A 24,681-nucleotide genomic window follows, 5' to 3' on the forward strand; every position below is an offset into this window, starting at 1 on the left:
CTGAGCCACATTGCATGCACATTTTCTGTGATGCAATGTGCCAGGTTGGTTGCCCATTTGGAAGCCCCGGAGCTGCCTGGCTTAGGTACAAGGGACTCTGATTTGGGGGCGTTGGTTGCTTCGGCCTTGATTCAGTCAGTGTCTCCTCTTCCTTCCCAGGTGGGCATAGATCACCCTCCTCCTTTCCCTCCTGCTGCCGGCTCCCAAACGTCTGAGGGTTTTGGAGTCAAGGCAGGATTTAGCTCGGGACGAGGTTCCTGTGGCTTCAGGGGCTGCCCCTTCCGATTCGGGTGCAGAATTGGTTGAGCCTTTTCTTCCCGCAGAGGCTTCTGAGTCTATCCAGCCGACCCCCTTGTTTGAAGTCTTTTCACCTGGACCCCACCTTTCCTTCTGGGGCAGTGCGCATGGATGAGGGCTGTGCCCCGGGTCTTTGCTGTGGTTTCTGGGGCTCGGCGGGGCACAGAGTGGAGCTCTTGGGTTCCATTTGAATGGAACTGTTCTGGTTCCTTCGGGGATGTCCCTTCCGCCTCTCTCACGATCGTTGGGTTTTCCCACCGGGGGCCTTGCGTCGGTTGCTGCGTTGCAGGCTTCCTCTATGGGTTTTTTGGCGTTCAGTGCCTTGGCGCCTCCCTGAGCCCTCACTCGATGAGTTCACGGACACGTCGTTTCTTGACTGGGGCTTTGTGACCAATGCTCGCCAGGCAGGCCAGGGACGGTGGGATCTGTCCTTCCGTCGGGCTCAAAGCATGGTACAGGAGTTCGCGGCTGTGTGGATGTCGCTTCAGAGAGTTCGGGTCACTCGCGGATCAACAATCTGGCTCCATTCGCACTGCTCCCCGGGGTTTCGTTGCCTGAACCGTAGGGGTTTGATGCGGTCCTTGGCTCTTTAGGGCTTTGGGTGAATACTCGTCTGCTGAGTTCTCGGGGTTTGGTGTCCTGGCAGTTCACATTTGAGTGGTGTCCAGTTGTCCATCTGGACAACTGGACACCAACACCCTTTGGTGCCCGGCCCAGCCTTGGTTTCAGGTGCTGCTTGCGTGGTGTCCGAACCTGAGGATCTTCCCACCGCTCCGCCTTTTTCAGCAGATTGGTCCAGCCCGATATGTGGCTTGTTCGATCTTCTCCTCGAGTCTTCGCGTCTGGGCTTTCAGACTTGGGTCTATCATCATATGTATGGAGCACAGGTGGCTTTGTTGATGATGTCCCACCTGTGTGCTTTGTCTCGGCTGCAGTGTGAAGTTTCCTTGCGGTCCTTCTGTTATTTCTTATCTCTGCATAGGTGTACTCCTGTCTTGGATAGGGTTGTCTTGTCCTTCCTTTCGTGGTTGTTCCAGGACTCATCTTATGCCAGACACTGTCGCCTTGTATTGTGTGGCACTGGCGGAGCCACTGCAGCTTGCATTCGGTATTGATGTTACTTCTACTCCATTCTGCAAGCTGTCTCGTGTGTTGTTTCACCTCTGTCCTGCTCATGTGCCGCCTGAACCATCCTGGTCGTTGGACTGGGTGCTCTCCTTTCTCTCTCTCCTCAGTTTGTGGTGGCCTCTTTGGTTCAGGATTGTTTTTCTAAAGCTTTTTTCTGTTGGCATTGGCCTCTTGGGGGTCGGGTCGGGGAGCTTCATGCTCTCCTCCGGCGCAGGGGTTTCTGTACTTAGGTCCTGGTGGTAGGTTTGTTCGTTTGCAGCCGTCTCCTTTCTGGCAAAGAATGTGAGTCTGTTGCTGTCTGGAGGGGGTCCTTGGGTGGTTGTTGTATGATTGGTTAGGCTGGGATTGCATAATGTGTTGTGTTCAGTTGCGGCTCTTCTCCATTATCTGCACGCCATGGCTTCGGTGGACAGGGACATGCTTTGGGTTGACCCAGTTTCCCTTCCCTGTTCCAGGGCTTAGGTCCCTCAGGGTTATTCGGTTCAGCCAGCCTACAGTTTATCCTTGTGCCCACGTCGTTCGTAAGTTTGCTGCATTGGCTGTCGTCTTCGTTAACATGTCTTGGGCTGACATTCGGGCACAGAGATTTTGGAGGTCGAACAGGGTCCTGGCCGCTCACTACCTTGTTAATGTTCCTGGGGCTCAGTCGAGCTTGTGTCGCAGTTGTCTCGACTTCGAGTTGAGGAGCGAGAGTCGACTGCCTCCCGGGTAAGTCCCTATTGATTAGTTTGTCTTTGGGTAAGTAGCTCTGGGGAGCATTAGGTCCCCCCCCCCTTCCCGGCAAGCCAGCATTGAATATAATGAAACGGCATTTTCTGGGTGAGATCCGGAGGCTCCCCCGGCAACCCTCCCTCCCTCCCTCTGGTCGACATTTGTTTCGTGTGTTTTGACGTTCATCCTCAGAATTGGGGTGTGGCTAGCTAGCACGAGGGTCTGGGGCTCCCTCTTCCCCCATCCCAGGAAAGGGGGATTTGCACAGACAGCGACGTGGTGACATCATGCTCGTTTTCATTTGGGGAGTTCTGTCCATTAGTTCGGCTTTCAGTAGCAATGTTAACTCAAATAGGGGGTTTGTTTTGGGGAGCTTACCCTTCTGGGTGCCTGACCTGGTCAATGGCAGACATAGAATGCTTCCAACCACACGGGAGGGGTTTCTATACGCCACTTCTCCTCGTGCCTCTCTGAGGGGGGCCAGGTTCTGGCTCATTGACCCCAGTAGGCCTAGAACTCTGCACATTGACTGATGCCAAAGCCTAATATATCCATATCAGTCTGGATAGCTCTGGGGAGCCTCCGGGTCTCACCCAGAAAATGGCATTTCATTACATTCAACGCTGTTTTTTTGTTCTTCTTCTGGTGACAGTCTACTTTCCAGAACCTTCCCTAGATCTCTGTTAATACTTTAATTCCATTCCTCATAATTTTTAGGTTGTGTGTAGTCTATTTTCTCATATTCCACATTCCATAACATGGTATTTATTCACATTGAAGTCTATTTGCCACATGGTGCTCTAAGCACTTTATTTTATCAAGGCCAATTTGAAGGGCATGACAATCGTCAAGGTCTCTCTCTTCCCTAGTAGCTTGGCATCATCATCAAATTTGTTCATATAATTATGTATTCCATCTGGTAGATCATTTATGTCGACGATGAACATTACTGGTGCAAGAACTTAACCCTGGGGAATTGGCATTGTCTCTGATAACCTCATATTGCTCAAACACACTTTGGAAATGTTCATTTTTTGTGGACATTTCTTTTTCATTCTCTGTGAATCTGTTCCCCATTCTCAATCTCTAGATTTTATTCTTTATATGCAGTTTTCTTTTAATGAACTTACAGAAAAGGCCTGGATCTGGACTACACTCAGTGTTGGCAAATCTATCGGCAAAACTATCTTTGCTGATAGATTTAGGAGGAGATTTTAGAGATTCCTGTTGTTGCTCAATTACTATCTGTTGTGTTTTATTTGTTTGTCTGGATCTATGCTCATAATTTATTTATTAATACCCCTCTAACACTGTTAGTGGAATGTTGTTGCACAATAACAGCCCCATTCTTACCTGGAGAAATTGTTGATCTGGAGAATGTGCAAAGGTCTTTGATGCTAGAATCTGTTCAGTAAAACATCTGGATCATGGGGACTGCTTAACATTTAAAAATGTGTGTTCCTTTGAGTGTAGGTTGGAGGGAGGCATTATAACTTATATTTGGTAAATATTAGCGACTGATTCCAAATTTGCACACGGAAATAACACTTCATGAGACCAGAAGGCATGACAGGAAATGCAAAATAACCCTGTTGAAAAGCAGAGGCTTGCTGAGAATGAACGTAACAAACTCCCAAGACTTTTCATCACTCTTCTTCTAAACATAAGGGACGTAATTGGCCAACATCTCACTGTGTTTAAAAGAACTTAATAAGCACTTCAAAGGGTATCTGATCAACCTGGTTGTGATTCACGAGGTTCATATCCGCATCCAACAGTCAGGTTGACCAGACCACCAACCAGGAAGCCTGGTAAGACCAAGCCATTGAGATGTTGGTCCTCAGAACTAGTGCAAGATAACACCTAAGCATGAGATGGTATCATGTAAAACTTGGATTGGTACTTTCCAACTATTAAATAAGTCTGGTAAAATTTCTGGTTCAGATATTTTGAAATTCATGGTAGTTCAGTGGGTAGTACGAGTGTCTGGGTTGTCCAAGGACTCTAATCTGATCCATCATTTTCATTGCCTCAACAGTTTTCTCATAGAATAGATACATCATGTTACTTTGAATCATTGTGAAATATAAGAAATGTCACTATGAATAGAAACTTTAAAGAAGAAACTTTATTAATTTCTGCTGCAATTACCGAATCAGTCTGGCTCTGTGACTTTGTGAGCTATGGAAATGAACAGTGTTATAGATGAGGGGAAAGACTGCACCCAGGCTGCAATAGAACTATGAAAGTCAATAGGTAACAGGTGTTATGACTGTTCCAGATTACATCTTCATACAGAAGATTAGGAGGATATTAGATCTGTTTCAGGCTCTAGTCTGATCTTCATGTGTGGAGTTTCTAGGGTGGATCTGTCACTGCTTGTATGGAGTGGATGGTATAGTTTCTTTAGTTTATGGGTTCTCTTGATGTCAGTATGAGGTGGCATAGTGGTCACTTCACTGTTAGTCTCTCTGTGACGGTGGTTGTTATTCTCAATGTGGTTAATCACGGCATGATCACTTGTGCTTAACAGCTTAGGGTCCTTTATATGATGGCACTCCAATTTGGCTTTCGCATTAACATATTGGGTTCACCCTTTTCTAACTTAAGTACAGCCTTCTTTAACATTCTCCCTTCACATATGTGTGGGTTGAGCATGCCTGATTTTGATAAGCTCTTCGGATTTTTATCTGAAAAGATTCCTGTTTTTCTGTTTATTACAGACTTGATTTTCAAGGCTTTGTTCCATCTCATTCTTGCTACAGGTAATAAATTTACAAGCTTCATTTTTTTTTTTTTTTTTTTTAGACTTTTATATTCTATTGTCATGGAGATGCATTTGTGCTGCATCATTGAAACCTTAGTTTACTAGTTAAAAATTAAATCAGATTACACAACCTCCCTTTCAGAGGCAAAAAGTGAGCCTGGAGAACTAAGATCACAGTACTAATATATAGTCTTAGTAGATAATGAATAAGTGCTCTAAAAGACACGAGTGTGTGGAAAAATTTGTAGTCATTACTGTGGCAAATTTACTGGCAGAAGATAGCTGCCCAGTTTACCTGTGACCTCAGTCAAGCCATTCACTAGCCTTGTGCAACCAGGGATGCTCTTCTGTATTGGGCCCTCTTTCATCTTTCCCCTTTAAAATAGGTGGTTAGTTATTGGAACAATGGTTCCATGCTGAGCCTTTGCTTGCATTTTGTTCCAAATTTTACTTCATACATGTTCTGTACCACCCCACCTTTTATATGCCGTGTTGAGAGTTTGCTCTGGCTGTTGTAACCAGGTATGTTTAGAGACTGGGTCATCGGGGATATTAATTTCCAGGACCACCTCCTCAAGGTAGGGCATTCTGCCATTTTCTTAAGTAAAGAAATAATACACCTGGCAAATTCTGTAAGTGCACAATATCAGCCATATATGTATGCTTAACCATTTCAATTTGAATTTACAAACTAGTGATTTAGCCGCTGAGTTAGTAAAGTCCTTCAAAATACCTTCAAGGTTAAGCAAGGTACTGGTTTCCTTAATTGTCACTTGCAAAAATGACTGTTGGAATAAAAATAGGCCAGTGTGACTGGCAGTCAGGTATATTGGCATTGTCTATACTAGAATGCCAGACCAAATGCTTCGGAAGTGGCTTAAGAAAATAAACAAATAGCATAAATAATGGAATGAAGTTGAAAACTCCTCATTGTATTGAGTAATAATTGTAAGGTGTGAAAATGTATGTGCATAATAGAGCTCAATCCATATACAGTATAAACTCTTACAATTGTAAATGTAGAAATGTTCATTTTATTTCTGCCACTAATTGTGTTTTGACAGTTCATAATATTTGTTATACAATATTCGCGACATTGAAACTATTTTCTTTTGTGACCCAACAGACTCTTCATACCCAGCAAACAGCTCAATCACAAATTCATCACCAACAGCAACAACAACAACAGCAACAAAGTAATGCGCAAGTTATAAGCAATACCCCTCCAAAAAGTCTTATTACCACTCCTATTTTGGATCACAGTGGTGCGCGGAAAAGACACGACTTCGATTTTGATTATGGAGTGGAAAGGTATGCATGAGAATTTTTATCATTTGAGGATGGATGTAAAGTTTGTTTTGTCATATATTGTATATTGAGGATTTTTTCTTTTATTGGAGAGCAAATGAGGAGCTTGGAAGAAAAATATGACAAATTTAAAAAAACAGTAGAGTACTGTAGTTGCATATTCTACCGTGACATGTGATCGCAGTAGGAATTAATTCTGTGTACAGACTTTAAAAATGGTCTCTAATATTTTCCAAATGTAGAATATATAATTCTTGTGCAAGCATTTCATGGAATGCAATAAAAAAGTTTTCTTAGCATTCTCAATAATATAGGTATTGATTAGCTTTTGGTAGTGTGATATGCATATTCTGCAGGTAAGCAGTTTTTCTACCGTACTTAACACTTCAAAATTTGATGACATTATGGCATCATTAAACTCATTACCAGGGCCTGAAGATAACTAGGAACACTTGCCAGGAGAACAGATACTTGTGTGCATCCAAAAATATGGCATTGAAGGACATCTGCGACATACTGTATGAACAAGCATGCATGTCCCCTAGTGCACTCCACACAGTCAATTTGGATGCCTGCAGCCTAGGGCCTAGCACTCCACCCCAGTGGAAAAGCCTCTTGAGTGGCAAACTCTCAAACACACCAGAGAAGTAACTATCAGTGCATGGCCAACACTAGACAACAAGTTAATGTCATAAGATCAAGGAACTGACAACTCATCACATTCATCTATCAACCTGGGACAAGACGACGGTCAACAATACATCCCATTGGGACTGCCTTCCAGTCTCGTACAATAAGTACCTCTACGTAAGGTTTGAGCATACAATATAAATATATTCATATAATATGTTGTGCTTTATTAGATATTTGAAGGTTATAAGATTTACATTGGTTAATACAATGAGTGCTTAAAAGTTATGGATCTCTTGGAGCTCTTCTGCTTCCGGACAGGAACCGAGGAATCGGCAGGCATTTTCCCTCTTGATCGTTATACTGAGGCACAGAAAGCAGTACTGAGGCTCGGTACCACTCAGAGGTACTGAGCGTCTCAGATGCTATGAGAACAAAGATGTGTTGACCTTCCCGTTGCCTGTATTTGATCGATTTTACTGTTTCCCTGTGGTTGCTCTCCCCTCACCTGCTTGATCAGCACCAAAGTGTATGTAGGTGTCAGTTAGTGGTGGATACACATGTGTAGTCCCAGACCACCTGTTTGTCCCTCTTCCAGGGATATATTGTGATGCCGCAAAGGCAAAGTGCAGGACCATCCGAGTTTTGGACCACTAGGATGCGAGATTCTCTCTCTGCTGGGCACTGAGTTGAGGCAAGGCTCCTGTTGGTGATGTCATTAACCTCAATGTGTCTTGCATGCCAGCCCTTGGAGCTCCTACATTGCAGTCCATATTAGTCTGCTACCACCCATTTGCAAATATATTCGTATTCAGTATGAATTGGGGTACCAAGGTGGAGGACCACTGCTACGCGAAGGGATTCTGGATCTAGGAGCGTACCTGTTGCTGACATGGGTACTGCCAGAAGAAAGTCCCCTGCTTGGTGGGCACGCACTGCTCTGAGGCAAGCTTTCTCCTTATCTGATGTTGCAGTGCTGAGCATGGCATCAGCTATTTTTCCTACTATTGGGCTGTTCCAGCTAGACTTTATTATTATTATTATTTATTATTATTATTATTATTTATTATTATTATTATTCCTATTATTATTATTATTATTATTATTATTATTATTATTATTATTATTATTATTATTAATATCTGTTGGGTGCTGGAGCTGCATGATTTGAATATTCACTAAAAGCAGGATCATGTGTCCCTGCTGAATCACTTTTAGATTCTGGTAGGATATCTCTTACAAGGTAGTTCGATGCATGGGAGGAGGAAAGGATGGCTGGTTAGGCAATCTTGGAGGCTGTGCAAACACCAAGGCCACCTTGGTGTTTGCACAATGTAAATCTTACAGGGGAGGGTTGCTTGCTTCCATTGAGAGTTTTCCAACAGGAGATTCAGAACTTTCTCTAGCATGGACTTAGATTGGTGTCATACACGTTAAATTTAGAGCTGCTGTAGGATGGAGAAAGTAAATCTCAGAAAGTGAAACCTCAGAAAGTAAATCATCTTAGGAAGAGATAGGCATCTTGTGTAGAGGAAGAGAGCATCATAGGCATCAATTTTGTCAATCCTGTCCTGCATCCTTATTAGCTCAGTGATTTTATGCATCCAGGACATCCACAGTTGCTTGCAGGCCAATGGGGGCACCAAGTAGGGTGGAGTCAGGTGGCTCGACAGTGAGAATGTCTGGAAGAACAGTTTTTATTTGGCCAGTATTGTCTGGGTTGTGGAAGACTATTTTGCAAACAGAGTGGTAGATGGTTGGAACAAGTTAGGTGAGGTGGTGGTGGAGGCCAAAACCGTCAGTAATTTCAAAGCATTATATAACAGTGTGCGGGGTAGATGGGACACCATGAGCATAGCTCTCATCCTGTAACTACACTTAGGTAATTACACACACTCACATACAGGGATGGAGATATATGTATGTATGTTGTACCTAGTAGCCAGAACGTCGTACTCGGCCTGCTATGCAAGGCCCGATTTGCCTAATAAGCCAAGTTTTCCTGAATTAATATATTTTCTCTAATTTTTTTCTTATGAAATGATAAAGCTACCCATCTCATTATGTATGAGGTCAATTTTTTTTTATTGGAGTTAAAATTAACGTAGATATATGACCGAACCTATATGACAAAGAGTGTTGGGAAGACGGGACACCACGAGCGCAGCTCTCATCCTGCAACTACACTTAGGTAATTACACTTAGTTAATTACACACACACACACACACACACACACACACACACACACACACACACACACACACACACACACACACACACACACACACACACACACATACACACACACATACACAGACATATATACACATAATAGTATTTTTAATTTTAGGTAATAACATTTCACGGTATTAATTGAGAGTTTGTTCAATTTAGAATGAAAATACCTGCAATTTATTAAAAAAGTGGTGTTCTATCCCTTTACATATATTTTTGAATGTGCAAATCTGTATTTTGTACCTTTTGTTTCCATACTTGCATATTTCCTTTGTATAATATCTATAAAATTTTGCACTTGAGGTGTTTTGTGTGTGGCAGCCTCTTTGCTGGTACAGTATTTGTATTTTGATGTTTTCTGTTTTCTTCAGTGGTTTCTTTCTGTGGAATTAGTCCTAAATACACCAGCTTATGGGTATTACTGATATTTAGTCCTTCTTAGAATGTAATTCTATTACTCGTTACACCATTGTATTCATATACAGTACCGAGATGTGCAAATCCATGTTCTGTACTCCTTTCTTACCCAAGTGCAATTGACACACATCTAATGTATATTTTCATTGATCTTGAAAATATATATATAGTCTTTCCTTTTCAGTAAACGACGGAAGAGCGAAAAAGGTGGTAAAGGCCTTCGTCACTTCTCCATGAAGGTTTGTGAGAAAGTTAAAGCAAAGGGCACAACATCATACAACGAAGTAGCTGATGAACTTGTATCAGAGTTTACAGACCCTACCCGGTGTGCATCACCCTCTGATGGTGCCAATGTGAGTTATAATTTGTACAAATATATTAATTGGGGATATAATGGAGCCAACAATGTTAGGCAATAAATATCCACCATATTTTGGGAGTTATCTCCCTGTTACTTTCTAAGGTAAAATCGTAATGACCTGGCTTTGATCTAGTGCTGTCAAGGCAGGTCAACATTCAGCACCAGTAGCATAGCTGGGTATCTTAAAATGGTATTAGGAACATACTGGAGAATAATAAATCCAGCCCAGAATGTAGTCAGGAAAGTAATTTACATAAATTCAAGCATTTCCAGGTGCAGCATGGCACCAGAGAGAGAGAGAGGCAAGCCATGCCCATGCTATCTACTGAACAACCCACTGAGTTACTTCCCCTGACTATGACCAGGTGGCAGCAGCAATACAACATGGAAGCCCTTCAGCCTAAACCACCCATATTCTATCTGTGGTTGTAGAGACCAGTGCAGTACTTGCCTTTAAATGGTTTTTACTTATGTCTAGGCACTTAATTTTGGTTGTGCAGTGGGCTTATGTAATGGTAGTGAATACTTCAATTATGTGTCGATAATTCTTTGTGTGTAATTACCTATGTGTAGTTACATTATGAGAGCTATGCTCGTGGTGTCATGTCTTACCTGCACTCTTTTATAATGCTTTGAATCTACTGACAATTTTGGTCTACATCACCCGTTCTTAATACTTAACCTGTTACAACCGTCTAGCACCGTTTGCAAAACAGAATTTTCTTATATTTCTTTGGGGGCTTTGTTTAGTTAATTTAAATCTGACGCCTTGTTCTTGAAGTCTCAGGTCTCGGAAATTCTTCTCTATCAATTTTGTTGATCCTGTTACAGTTTTGTATGTATATTGCTACTTTTTCTTCTATCTTCTTGTTTTGGCATATTGAATGCCTTTAACCTCTCGTTGTAGTCTTGTCTTTCAGTTTTGAGAGCCATTTAGTTGCATGTCTTTGCACCTTTTCCAGTTTGGTGATGTGCATTATGGGCACATAGTATATAGTTGTATATGGCCACTATACAACTGCTGCATATTCCAGCTATGGTCCCACAAAGGTCGTGAATAATTTCTTCAGTATTCACTATTCATGTATTTAACCCTTAAACAACAGCTATGGAAAAAAGGTCATATCTGCCTATGGACAAAAAAAAAATTCCAAACAATAAGTTGTCATTATAGAATTATTAATTTGTATGCAAAATGTTTGAAAACACTAAATAAGTGAATATTTTTTGTTTCACTGGATGGAGGCACTCTGGAAGGCTGCGTGTGGCACTTGTCAATGTCTGGTGCTCCAATTTCTTGATGCTTCCTGTTTTATCCTTCAATGTTTCACTAATTGTTTTATCCCCCGTTTTTCTTTTTTACATCAACAGAGCTATTATATCCATAATTGCATCGCACATGTAAAACTCAGACAATAATTGCTTAAATCTTCATATAACTGCATTACCCTGTGAATCAACAATTGACAAAAGTTCACAGCCTATGGATTAAAAGCACTTGTGTAATTGGAAAGCATAGCATTGGCTCCTCACACAATGTTCTTCATGTGGTCCTCAGGTTGATAGTTTTCTTTCTAGAACCACCCATAGATCATTCTTTATCAGAATTTTGTAAAAAAATTTTTTTTACATAATTTGTAGGTTGTGTGGGGTTCCAATAATTAGTTCACTTGGTATGCTTCATTACAACCATAGTGTGTTGTGAAAACCATCTGTAAATAAATTGTAATACCAGTAATTACAATGACATTTTATACGATGGCAATTACCACTTTGACATAATAAGTCATTTATTATGAAACGATAGGATTTTTTCATGAGTCGCTCCTTCTATATACATAGAAGTATTTTATCCATATTAGTATGATGTATATAAAACCAAACAATATAATAATATCTAAAATTGACATTGAGGAACAAGATACAAGAGTTGTTACATTCTTGTACAGCCACTAGTATGCGTAGCATTTCGGTCAGATCCCTGGAATACGATCCCCGCCGCGAAGAATCGTTGTTATAACCAAGTACACATTTTACTGTTGCGTTAAACAGAGGCTTCAGTTAAGGATTTGCGCCCAGTAAATCCTCCCCGGCCAGGATACGAACCCATGACAAAGCGCTCGCGGAACGCCAGGCGAGTGTCTTACCACTACACCACGGAGACTGTGAACATACGATGCTAACCACACTTTACAGGTCATTATTTAATTAAATGGATTGGAAGTGACTGCTGAGATTGACCAGAAATACCTCCTCGAGTGTCCTAGTAAAATTAATGCATATATATAGCTTACATATTACTTATTGTATTGCAGGAAAGTGTTTTTGCCAATTTATATTAATCTGAGCTGTTAGATGAAGAGTAAATTACTGAACAATGTCTTAGGAGGGCCAGGTTATTTAAAGTTATTTGATAAATGCCATTAAATGACATCTTTGCACTGAGTACCTACAAGTATTACTTAAGGGGGGCCATTAGGTAGTTTTTTTTATATTGATCAATTTCAATCAAACTTTTTTGATGAGTTGTATATGAAAAGGGTTTCATCTGGTCCAAGTCTCAGCATCGTAGCATAAATAGGAAGGGAGAAAAAATATTGAATTAGGTGTCAAAAATTTTCCCAAATGGTCAAAAACGATTATCAAACACAAGTGTCAACTGAAATCATGTCTATGACTCTCAGCTATCACAATAGCATATATTAAAAATATATATATAATTAGTTTTATTAAAAAAATTAAGTTAAATTTTTTTTTTTTTTTTCATTTTTTTTTCCTTATTTGTTTATTGGACGATTTGCATGAAACTTACACACCTGACTGCACATAAGCCTATCTGTAAGGGTACCAATTTTGGAGGAAATTGGTTGATGTCATCCTCAGCCACAGATGGCAGCACCTTAGACTTTATTTTTTATTTATTTATTTCAAGTAACATAAACGTTCATATAACTCTTTCGTTTTTTATTCAATTTACATGAAACTTACACCTTATATGTAAAGTTTGTCATTAAAATATAAGGTAAGCATTTCTTCCAAAGTTCATTTATTGATTTTATAATAGCAATAAACATGTTACATTTGCTTGTTTTTTTTGGGGGGACTTTGGCTATTTGTATTAGGAAAACTAAACATGTTTTGGAAAATCCCCAACTTCAGATTCTTTATTATATGCTAATGTGTCAGAAAAGTGTCATAGAATAATTATATCTGAAACGTGTGGCTGTATATACACACTTGAAAATGTGTAATATTCGTTGAAAAAAAAAATTTAATCTCCCTTTCTATTTAGGCTGCAGTACTGAAACATGGAACAATTGCAGCCCTTTTCATATACAACTAGTCAAAAAATATTGGTTGACATTGAACAACTTTTAATAAACTATTCTAATGGCTCCTTAAGATGTACTGCACAGTAGTATTAGAAGGTAACTTCTTGCATGTGTGCATTGTGTACTTCTTGAGGATTTAATGTTTTTGGGGTGTTAATCACCTGGTCTAAGTTAATATTTGTATATTTGCTTCAGTGCTAACAAATGTTATATAATTTTTATTTTCAACATACTAATTAAAAATGTAAATGTAATTTATTTTCAGTATGATCAGAAGAATATTCGACGGAGAGTTTATGATGCACTTAATGTTCTTATGGCAATGAACATAATTAGTAAAGAGAAAAAAGAAATAAGGTGGTTGGGTCTACCTACAAATTCAGCCCAGGAGTGCCGTAAATTAGAACAAGAGAGACATAAAAGAGTAGAACGCATTAAGCTCAAGACACAACAATTGCAAGATCTTATTTTACAAGTAAGATTTGATTAATGTTTTTTGTTCTTGGTGAAAATATTTGTGGTACAGTATCTACATATTAAAAATATTTTTGCTTTTGTGAAGAAGGGCAATGTTATAGAAAGTCCTCTTAGGTAAAGGAAAGTGCAAAATGAATGTGATTGGTAAAGTACTGGAAGTGGTCATTTTTAAATAGGATGTGTGAATGTTAGAATGGAAATTTGTGCTGACAAAGTTGAGTGTTAAGTAAGTTTGGGGAGGAAAGTGACTTGCAATAAAACCCTGCTTTGAAAAAACAGAGGACTAGATATGGCCAGAGTACTGCATGAAGGAGTGGCAGTGCCAGCTTGTATGTTTGGTTCAATATAATGATTTGAACGCATTAAGTCAAAAGATAGAGGAGCAGAAATGGATAATATAAGAAGAATGTTAGGAGTAAAGAGAAAGTGAAGAATGAAAATGTCATAGAGATGTGAAGTTCTAAAGTTAGTTATCTGCAAGAGTGATGAAAGTATACAGAGATGGTTTAGAGATACTAAATTAATAGATGATAGTAGGCTGGTGAAGACAGGGAATTTGAAAATAGGATAAGATGAAAGCTAGGAAGTAGGTGGGTGACATGCTAGGTGAGTGACAGGAAGTGTCTCGTGTACTCTTTGTAAGCAGGTTAGTAAGCACATGTGTTTGTATATGTCAATTCACGAGAGCACTGTGCACCTGGTTTTATGAAGCTGAGGATGGCTGTTGATGTGTGGTGGGTCTTCTCTCAACATTATGTATATTATGAATGATATAATGAATGGAAAAGTGATATATTTATTTATTTAGTTTTAATGTAACCTGTATTTCGTATTACTATTTATAATGTGCCATTACCTTGTGAAAGAAGGAAGCTGGGGTATTGATAAAGTATGCGAATATACAGTAAATGAAAACTGCAAATTATTTTCTTAAATAACTGTTTTCCTTGTGTACAGTAATTTGATATGAATCCAAACCAAATTGTGAACAGCATTATTCAATATCTAAATTAACTTTTAAATGGCGCAAAACATACAAATACGATTTGACATAACATCATTTTTTAAAACTTGCACAAACACTTTCCAGTTTGTTGTGCATAATCAACTCGGCACATGTTCCAACTTTGTCCCTTGACCACCAACATAACTTGAAAACCAGAAAATCAAAAATACTTTTAAAATTGAATATTGAACACTTCAGATTTTCAAATCAAATTAAAAAATATCAACTATCACCAATTGTTCATTGGAGTTATTATGCTCTCAGAATAGCATATGATCTTCATTTTCAAAAAATTAGAATATAGGTTTTCAGTATACTTTACTGTATTAAAAATCGTCAATATGGCATTTGAAATATGGTGCAAATTTAGACAAAAAAATGTATAACTCCAAACGTTTAGGGTTTATGAAAAATCCATTCTCAAGGGATTGTAGAACAGACAGCTGAGCACACAATATCATGTCAAAATGGTAAGACTCGGTCAGAAACTGGAATTCTAGAAGCTACTCTTAAAGTAGAAACCCTAATTTTAGAGATAATTGAAGTTGAAGTTATCAACAATGAATAAAAGTACAGTGGGGCTTCGACTTACAATGGTAATCCGTTCAGAGACGGATTGTAAGGCGAAATATCGTAAGTTGAAACGATTTTTCCCATAAGAAATAAAGGGAATTGAATTAATCCATTCCCCACCCTCCAAAATATTAACTTACAAATACATTTTATACCGAATACAATGTTTTTTCTAACTACAATACATTGCATATGTTTATCTTACCTTTATGGAGGACTCATGATGTGTATGGAAGATGGCAAGGAGGGGGAGGAGGAGAGGTGTTACTATTTGGAAGGGGAGTCCCCCTTCCATTATAACATCAGGCAGTGATGACATCTCTGGGGTATACTCTCACCTATGTTTTGCCTGCATACCACAAGGACCTGGTTGTGATTCACTGCTTGTTTCTCTCACTAAAAACGTTTCCAGAGACTTGTTTTTCCATGTGTTTTAATTTTTGTCGGTAGCGAGGCATCACACTGTCATTAAAAAGGTTAAGGCAACGGCCTACTGCACCGTGATTTGGGTGAGTCGTTTCAGCAAAAGTTTGCAATTCTTCCATGCTGCACACATTTTCTTACTTAGTGAGGAAGGGACATTCTGTATTGTCTCCTCCTTCCCTGAAGAAATTTCCTCAGCTGTGTCTCGTTGCTGTTCCTTGTGAAGTTCTTCGGTGGTCAGTTCTTCGCTGTGTTTCTTCACCAGCTCGCAACACACAGCACTCAAAACACTATGAATGCCACTTTTTTCTAAATTTCCCAAACCATCCCCTGCTCTCCTCTCATTTGCATTACTCATTCCAGGGGGTTTCTTTAAAAGGTCTTCATACAATTTCCTTGCTTTATTACAAATGATGGCCTCTGAAGCTCTATCACCCACTAACTCCTTGCTGTGTATCCAAATTAATAATAACTGTTCAACATCCTCAAGTGTTTGTGTTCTATGTTTTGTGATTATTGATACACCTCTTGCCACTTTAGCACTCATAATGTCCTTTTTCTTAGCCAGTATGGTGGATATTGTTGACTGAGATTTGTTGTACTGCCTAGCTAGTTCAACAACCCGCACACCATCTTCATATTTAAGAATGATCTCTTGTTTTTGCTCTATGGTCATCCTTACGTGGGTTTTCATATGTTGAACCTTGCCACTGACTTTCCTGGGACTCATGGCATGATATATAATAATTACTTTTATGTTCAAAAAGCAAAAAATCACCACAAAAACGGAATTTCTTATAGGCGTGATCGTCACTAAGCGAGCAGCTGTAGTAAACTGAGGCAGGTCGGCCCACATGACCGGGAACCACGTGCTCGGTCGACCCAAACGTGTACCAACAAATATCGTTAGTCGACGACACCATCGTATGACGAGTCACATTTTTCGATCAAATTTACATCGTAACTCAAAATTATTGAAAGTCGGGGCAATCGTAAGTCAAGGTGCCCAGTAGTTCGAATTCGTTAATTTACTTGTATGTTTTAATATACATTGCTTGGCATTCGTACTCGAATACAGTATGTTAAAGTTGTAGGTCAATGTGTGTTGAAGTGAAGTCAAGAAAAAATAACCCCATGAAGAAACAAAATACAAAAAAAAAATCAATATATATACTCCCCTCCCCCCCCCAAATGAAAAAAATTTGGAATATCGATAAAAGTAACAGATATTACAATGTAATATTACAATGATATTACAACAGAGGTAATGTATTTATATGATATATAACAAAATGGAACATAATAACAGTTACTCATTATTATTTGTGTTATTATATATTACTCAGCAATGCTATAAAGGCACCAGCTGCATATCCACTTTGTGGACACTTCTTACTGCTATTTTTCTTTGCATCGGACAGGTGCTTTCATCTCCTATTACTGCAGTATCCTTCAGTTCCAGCTAATAGAAGCTGTTCTCCTTATCAACAAAACGTTTTTCGTTTTATAAAATTCATCTAAAATCAATTTCTGAAAATATTTTGATGAAAGTTTCACGACCTCTGAAGCCAATATGTTGGAGATTTAACATTTTCAAGTAATTTTTACATAATTCAAATATTTTTCACCTCTTTGACCCCTAAGGCTGTGCCGTTTAAGGGTTAAGTATTGAAGTGGCTGTTTTGCTTGATTGTAGGCATGTAAAAAAAACAAAAAAAACAGGATCCTAGTGTTGGAGCTGGTCACATCGCCTTGCCAGTGATCTTATAATAGGAACTTCAAGCAAGAAGTGTTTGTCTCACTTTTACGTTGACATTTCGGATAAAATTGAAGCTGTGATTGTATTTGGACTGTTTCATGACTGACATACTATATGCCACATGCAATGTTGTTCTAAATTTTACTTTTGTTTTTTCAGCAAATTGCATTCAAAAATTTGGTGGAGCGTAACCGGGCTGAAGAACGCATCCATGGAGCTCCCTCGCCAAATTCTGCCATCCAGCTTCCCTTCATCATTGTTAATACAAATAAAAAGACAATCATTGACTGTTCAATTTCTAATGACAAGTGAGTGGCCATGTTTTGGTAAATAATTTTGAAAAAATGGAATAATTATACAATGCAATACTGATACTGTTTTACCATTAGCCTGCAGCTGCCATTTTAAACAATGTGTCCATATTTTTTATTTTTTAATCATACTATTGTACCAATCTGGCATTTTAACAAAGCAATGCTTATATGTTAGTTTAGCTGCTGTCAGTGGCATGCAGCAGTGTTTGTTTATATTTAAACTGTGATACTATTTATGCTAATTACACAAGAATTACTGCCACATGATCAATCAGGCTGCAAGCAGCCACATACTCAGATCACAAGCTCATTGAAGTGCAAACGACCATCAATACTCATAATAGACTTAAAACGTTGATAAAGCGAGAGGGGCTATTCAGTAAATTCAATTTTAATAATAAAAGGATAGACTGGGAGATAATAAACAGGGAACTTACAAACATTCCATGGGAAACTGTTCTAAGTAATAAAAGTCCTATAGAAGGTATAGAAAAACTGACTTGGGAAGCGTATCAAGTCTGTCTGAAACATGTTCCTTTGAGGAAAGCCAGAAAGAGATCCAACGTAGAAAGAGAACGCAGATGACACTATAAACGCAGGAAAAAATAACAGAACTACTTATGCAGACACGAATTTCCCGTCAAAGAAGGAATAATTTAAATAGGGAGATTGAAGAAATCGAACGGAAATTGAAACACTCATATGAAACTGAAGAAAGGCAGTTAGAACAGAAAGCAATTAAGGAAATAAAGAAAAATCCAAAATACTTCTTCACATATGAGAAATCAAAAGCAAAACCAACTGCCAGTATTGGACCTATTCGTACAAGTGAAGGTTCATACACGGAGGATGACAAAGAAATTAGTGAAAACCTAAAAAAACAGTATGGGGACATGTTTAGCACTCCAATAAACAACATGAAAGTGGAAGATCCAGACAATTTCTTTATGCGGGATATTCAAACCCCTGTAAATATAACTGATATCAACACGCGCGCACTAAATTTTGAAAGAGAAATTGAAAACATGCCCATGCACTCGGCCCCAGGTCCAGACTCATGGAATTCAATATTTATAAAGAAATGCAAAGTGCCGGTAGCACAGGCACTCGGTATAGTGTGGAGGAAGAGCTTGGACACGGGAGAGATACCAGATGCACTTAAAGTAGCAGACATAGCCCCTCTACACAAGGGAGGGAGCAAAGCATTGGCAAAGAATTATAGACCAGTTGCACTAACATCGCACATAATAAAAGTATTTGAGAGAGTGATTAGGAGTTAGGTCACTAATTTCATGGAGACCCATGACCTTCACAACCCAGGCCAACATGGATTTCGAGCGGGAAGATCATGCCTCTCACAGCTACTTGAGCACTACGACAAAGTCACTGAGGCATTAGAATAAAAACAGAATGCTGATGTGATATACACGGACTTCGCAAAGGCTTTCGATAAATGTGACCATGGCGTGATAGCACACAAAATAAAGTCAATGGAAATAACTGGTAAAGTAGGACGCTGGATACTCAGTTTTCTGTCAAACAGGACTCAGCGAGTAATGGTCAACCATATAAAATCTAGTCCAAGTGCAGTTAAAAGCTCTGTACCTCAGGGTACAGTCCTTGCACCGCTGCTTTTCCTTATTCTCATATCAGATATAGACAAAAATACAAGTCACAGCTTTGTATCATCCTTTGCAGATGACACAAAAATCAGTATGAAAATTATCTCGGCTGAAGACATTGAAAAACTTCAAGCTGATATTAATTTAATAAAGTTTTTGACTGGGCATCAGAAAATAACATGATGTTTAACAGTGATAAATTCCAGGTACTCAGGTACGGTAAAAATGAGGACCTTAAACATAATACAGAGTACAAAATACAATCAAATGTACCCATAGTAGGAAAACAGCATGTAAAGGATTTGGGAATAATGTCTGACGACCTAATGTTTAAGGAGCATAACCAAGCAAATATTGCGACAGCCAGAAAAATGATAGAATGGATTACGAAAACTTTCAAATCCAGGGATCCCATCACAATGGTTGTACTCTTCAAGTCACTTGTGTTGTCCCGTCTTGAGTACTGCTCAGTACTCACTTCTCCCTTCAGAGCAGGAGAGATTGCTGAAATAGAGGGAATACAGAGAACATATACGGCACGCATAGACGCGATAAAGCACCTAAATTATTGGAATCATCTCAAAGCCCTCCAAATGTACTCACTAGAAAGAAGACGAGAGAGATATCAAATAATATACACCTGGAATATACTGGAGGGCCAAGTACCAAATCTACACAGTAAAATAACAACGTACTGGAGTGAGCGATATGGAAGAAAATGCAGAATAGAACCAGTGAAGAGCAGGGGTGCCATAGGCACAATCAGAGAACACTGTATAAACATCAGAGGTCCACGGTTGTTCAACACCCTCCCAGCAAGCATAAGAAATATTGCCGGAACAACCGTGGACATTTTCAAGAGGAAACTAGATTTATTCCTCCAAGGAGTGCAGGACCAACCGGGCTGTGGTGGGTATGTGGCCCTGCGGGCCGCTCCAAGCAACAGCCTAGTGGACCAAACTCTCACAAGTCAAGCCTGGCCTCGGGCAGGGCTTGGGGAGTAGCCTGGTATCAACTTGCCTGATACCAGGCTGGTATCGCCCTTGCCTGGTTGATCACCAGGCAAGGGCGATGACCTGTGAGGCCGCAGCATGTATGTTGCTCACCCAATACAGGACACGCTCGCTGTATTGTCCGCATCTATGTCTGTATCACTTGTGTTGGGTCTTTATCGTGCATTGATTCTTCAACATCACTACAGTTCTCTTCTTCAAACAATGTCTGAATTTTCCCTTCAGACAACAATATTTCAACAACACATCAGACGGGACAGGGAGCTGAAAGCGCGTGCGTCAGCCATGGTTGTTAGATCAGAACTGTGTCTGCCCTCAGCCGTGGGGCATGCTGGGAATTTTTTTCAAGATGGCTGCCGCTCACTGAAGGCTTCAGACCTCCCTCTTGTACCCAACCCACCAAGAGCGTGTTTTGAATCCTACAATATCCTATGAACGTTTACGTAACCTAACTTCGGGTTCTCCAGATTTTTGTCCTGATTTGGTGAAGTTTTGCTAGAAAATTATCCAGACCTGACTTAACACTATGCCAGTTTGCACCATCCAGCCAAACCTTCAGTTATTGGAATCCCGATAAGCGAGCTCGTACAGTTATCTCATAATCCATGCACAGCACAACACCACACACTAGTCAGTTGCCTTCTGCACCTGACATAATGTGCCTCCCGATATACTATGCACATTGTTAATAAGCCACAATAGTGATATCATTATCAGAATCCTGGACGCTAAAGCCTGGATATGAATAATTTTCCACAAGTTCATTTTGTCATGGAACACGAGGTCCCATATCATAATGCTTAGATGCACCAAACTGCGGCTGTGTGCTGTGGACGACTGCCTCGTGCTGATCATGGTAACCAGCATTGGGTTCACAGATATCTGAACCATGTACAGTATGAAGTCTTTTATCAGTCAGGATCTTTGATGACATCATTATAAAGTAATCACAGGTACTTATTTAATTATTGATGCTGTGATGCTATGGGCAGAAGCAGCATGGCAGTGCTGCAAGCTGCTGCTGCTGCATGTGCTAGTCATGGTGTGTGTGTGTCTGTACTGAAGGTCTAACACCCAGGAGGGGTGCCCATGATTGTTTTCCAAGATCTGTTTAGGTCTGTTGGTTTGTTTAGTGGAGGCCTGTGGATGCATATGTGAGCCACGTGTACGATGTACTCACAGGAGTTTTAAATCTTACGTGGTGCATCCCTCAGTGTCCTTATTCATAATGGCAAGAACATCCCTAATTGTCACACACACATCTGAAGGGTTAATAGCTGTTAGTTGAAATTTTAATGACTTGCCCATTTTTCTTTGCAGAACTGAATATCTTTTCAACTTTGATGACACGTTTGAAATCCATGATGACATTGAAGTTTTGAAACGAATGGGCATGGCTTTAGGTTAGTAGTTTTATTGTATGTTTTTTCACTAATTGTATTTCTTGTATACTAATTTGTATTTTTTATATATTTTTTGTTGGAATTTATTTTTTATATAGTTATAGCCTTCTTGAAATTACAAAAAAAATTTCCCTGTATGTTTACTTAACACTTTGACAGTATTCTCACTTTTTTATTTTTCTCCTGCTAGGACTTGAGAAAGCTCAGTGTTCACGTACAGATCTCGAGAGAGCCAAGTCTATGGTGCCAAGAGCTCTAGAAAGTTATGTCATAGGTAAGTGTGCTTTATATTTTAATAAAAACAATTTTGTGTTACTGTGTACAGTACAGGCGAGTCTCATTTAATGCTGGGGTTTGGTTCCTGAAAGCTGTGACTTTTAGCCAAAATGATCTTGAGACCAAAAACCCTATTGGCCTAGTGTTAGGACCAATTGTTAAGGGTTACGTTCCTAAGCCATCTAGAATAATGATGATTGGTAATATTTGGGTGTCCCCAGTGATACCTAACTAGCACTTTTAGCTTAGTTTATAACAATATTGTCTTTCTTTGTTTCCTTGGATTAGGATTACTACCCATTATGGCCATTTACCCATCGTGATGCCTTGTTCAAAACATTTTTCTCGGGGAGCTCCGTCGGCCCCCTGAAGCTATCTGAACCGATATGTGCTATATTAGTTTGGGGTCATCTTATGTTCTTATGCCTACCAGGAACCAGCACCAGAACCTGGTCCCCGCAGAGAGGCGCAGGAAATAATAACGTACGACCACTTTACATTTAAAGTGCTGTATGTCATATTCCACCATCAATTGGGGTGGGAACCCAGAAAGCTAGGCGAGCCATTACAAACAACTAGCCAGTAAAATGCTACCTACAGCCAGAAAGAGCGAAGAAACTCCTGCTAAAAGAAAAGAAAAATATCAGAAAATAACCGAATCTGGCAGTCTTGCCCTCAACTAGTACTCCCGCTCGTTAGCGTATTCCTTCCCCCCCTCCCCTAATAGGGGGATAGGAGGAGCCCAGCTCACCTGAGTGGATGCTTGCCACCTCAGCTCTCGTCTGGTGTGCTTGGCAGTTGGAAGTCGCCTCAGTTTCCTGTTCTGGATCTGTGGCTTTGCCGTCGGGGGTCAATGACTTTCCATCGTGCCCTGGGTAGGGGAGTGTTATTGGCTGGGGGGGTGGAGCATGCTGTGTCTGGTGCAGTCTGCTAATACAGACAGCCACTTGGTTTGCGAACTTAAGATATCTGAAGTTCCAGTTTCCCGATTTGGGTTGGGTTGTAATGTTACTCGAACTAAGTTTGGGTGAGGAAGCGGTCCGCCCAGCCTTGCGCAGACCGGGATTGGGGATTCACACTACACAAATTTATTTCATGTTTGCCCACTGATCATGTCGAGCACCACCACTCTAGAATGCCTTCTACCCTGTGACGTCACATATTCACGGCCTATTGTTCCCATTGTTTTGATTTGTCACGAGGTTGTAGTGTTCATTCCGTGACTTTGTTTTACATATCTGCATAATCAAAGAACATCCGTGCACCATGTCGGCTCCAAATGCACGCATTGTGTCAGTGAAAGCATCAATAAGTGGAATACGTAAAAGGAAGAGGTAAGTGATGACATTTGAGAAGAAAGTTTAAATAATTAAGGTGGAGAGCGGTGTCCTGAGGAGTGTTGTGTGCGCTGAATTTGGCATTAGCAAAAGTGCTGTTTTTGATCTTCCTAAGGCTAAGCCTATAATTTTTTTTACTATTTTTCTAGAAGTGAAAGTGATAAGACAATACGAAATAGAAACGTAGTAAGTAAAGCAAATGTGGAGAGTGATGATAATGCAGTGTGGGAGTGGTACAAACAGAAGCATGAGGTGACGAAGAAGCCAGTGGCAGGCTGGCTGCTCGTAGAAAAGGCATGTGAATTTCACCAAGCAATGAAAATTACTCGAGATGTGTATACAGTGATGGATGTATAGAAGCTTTTAAACTCATCAAGGCATTAGGTTTATTAAAGTACATGGTGAAAAACAATCTGCTGATGAGTATTAAAGTAAATTTGCGAAGATGGTGCAGACACACAATTTATTCCCAGAGCAAATTTATAATGCTGACGAGACAGGTTTATACTGATGTATGTTACCCACAGACACGATGGCTCATAGTGCTGAGGACGATCCTTCAGGTGGTTATAAGCAGAACAGAGAATTTGTTTGTTGTGCTGTGCAAATGCAGCTGGCACACACAAATTGAAATGACTTGTGATTGGAAATAGCAAAAACCCCAGGGCTTTAAAGTCAGCTAGGTACCTCCCTGTGATTTATAAGAACCAGTCAAGTGGGTGGATGTCTCGGGTAATATTTGCCGAGTGGTTTAATAAGAACTTTGTACCCGAGGTGAAGGAGCACCTGAAAAATGTTGGCCTCTCGCAAAACATCAAAGTTGCGCTGCAACTAGATAACAGTTCAACACATCCACAAGGTGATGAGCTAGTAAATGGCAATATCATTGGAACGTTCATACTACCCAATAAAACTTCACTGATCCAACCCATGGATCAGGGAATAATTAAGAACCTTAAACACCACTACAAGAGGATGTTTGCCAGACGTCTTAATAATCAGCTAGGAACAATTAACACTTTCGCACACCCCGCGCGCCACCCCTCGACAGGGCGATATGGGCCCCAGCGTGTCACGGAAGCACACGTCAATTCCGAAAAGTGTATACTCTCTTCAACTTTGTCACCTCAATTTTCGTTCTACGAGATTAAATTTGGTATCATTGTGTTCGCAATAAAATTCTCTACAGCACTAAATGCATATAAACTCCAAAAGCCCGGCTAATTACCCGCAGCAAGCAGAGAAAGTGCGAATGAGTTACCCGGGAGCGCGCAAACGCGATAAAATGTTT

At 40.0% G+C, this 24,681-nt stretch overlaps 1 protein-coding gene across 2 annotated transcripts in view; it reads left to right on the plus strand.

Moving 5' to 3' along the window:
• Dp (transcription factor Dp) overlaps positions 1 to 24,681 on the plus strand; it is a 131,363-nt gene that overhangs the window by 88,085 nt on the left and 18,597 nt on the right. For both annotated transcript variants that reach the window (XM_045746068.2, XM_045746070.2), the window contains exons 5-10: positions 6,030 to 6,214; positions 9,679 to 9,847; positions 13,453 to 13,662; positions 17,585 to 17,733; positions 21,695 to 21,777; positions 21,968 to 22,051. In XM_045746068.2, the coding sequence (XP_045602024.1) occupies positions 6,030 to 6,214; positions 9,679 to 9,847; positions 13,453 to 13,662; positions 17,585 to 17,733; positions 21,695 to 21,777; positions 21,968 to 22,051 (880 nt within the window). The remainder of the gene's footprint in view (positions 1 to 6,029; positions 6,215 to 9,678; positions 9,848 to 13,452; positions 13,663 to 17,584; positions 17,734 to 21,694; positions 21,778 to 21,967; positions 22,052 to 24,681) is intronic.

Source organism: Procambarus clarkii, chromosome 39 (assembly GCF_040958095.1).
Source record: "Procambarus clarkii isolate CNS0578487 chromosome 39, FALCON_Pclarkii_2.0, whole genome shotgun sequence".
Classification (NCBI taxonomy): domain Eukaryota; kingdom Metazoa; phylum Arthropoda; class Malacostraca; order Decapoda; family Cambaridae; genus Procambarus; species Procambarus clarkii.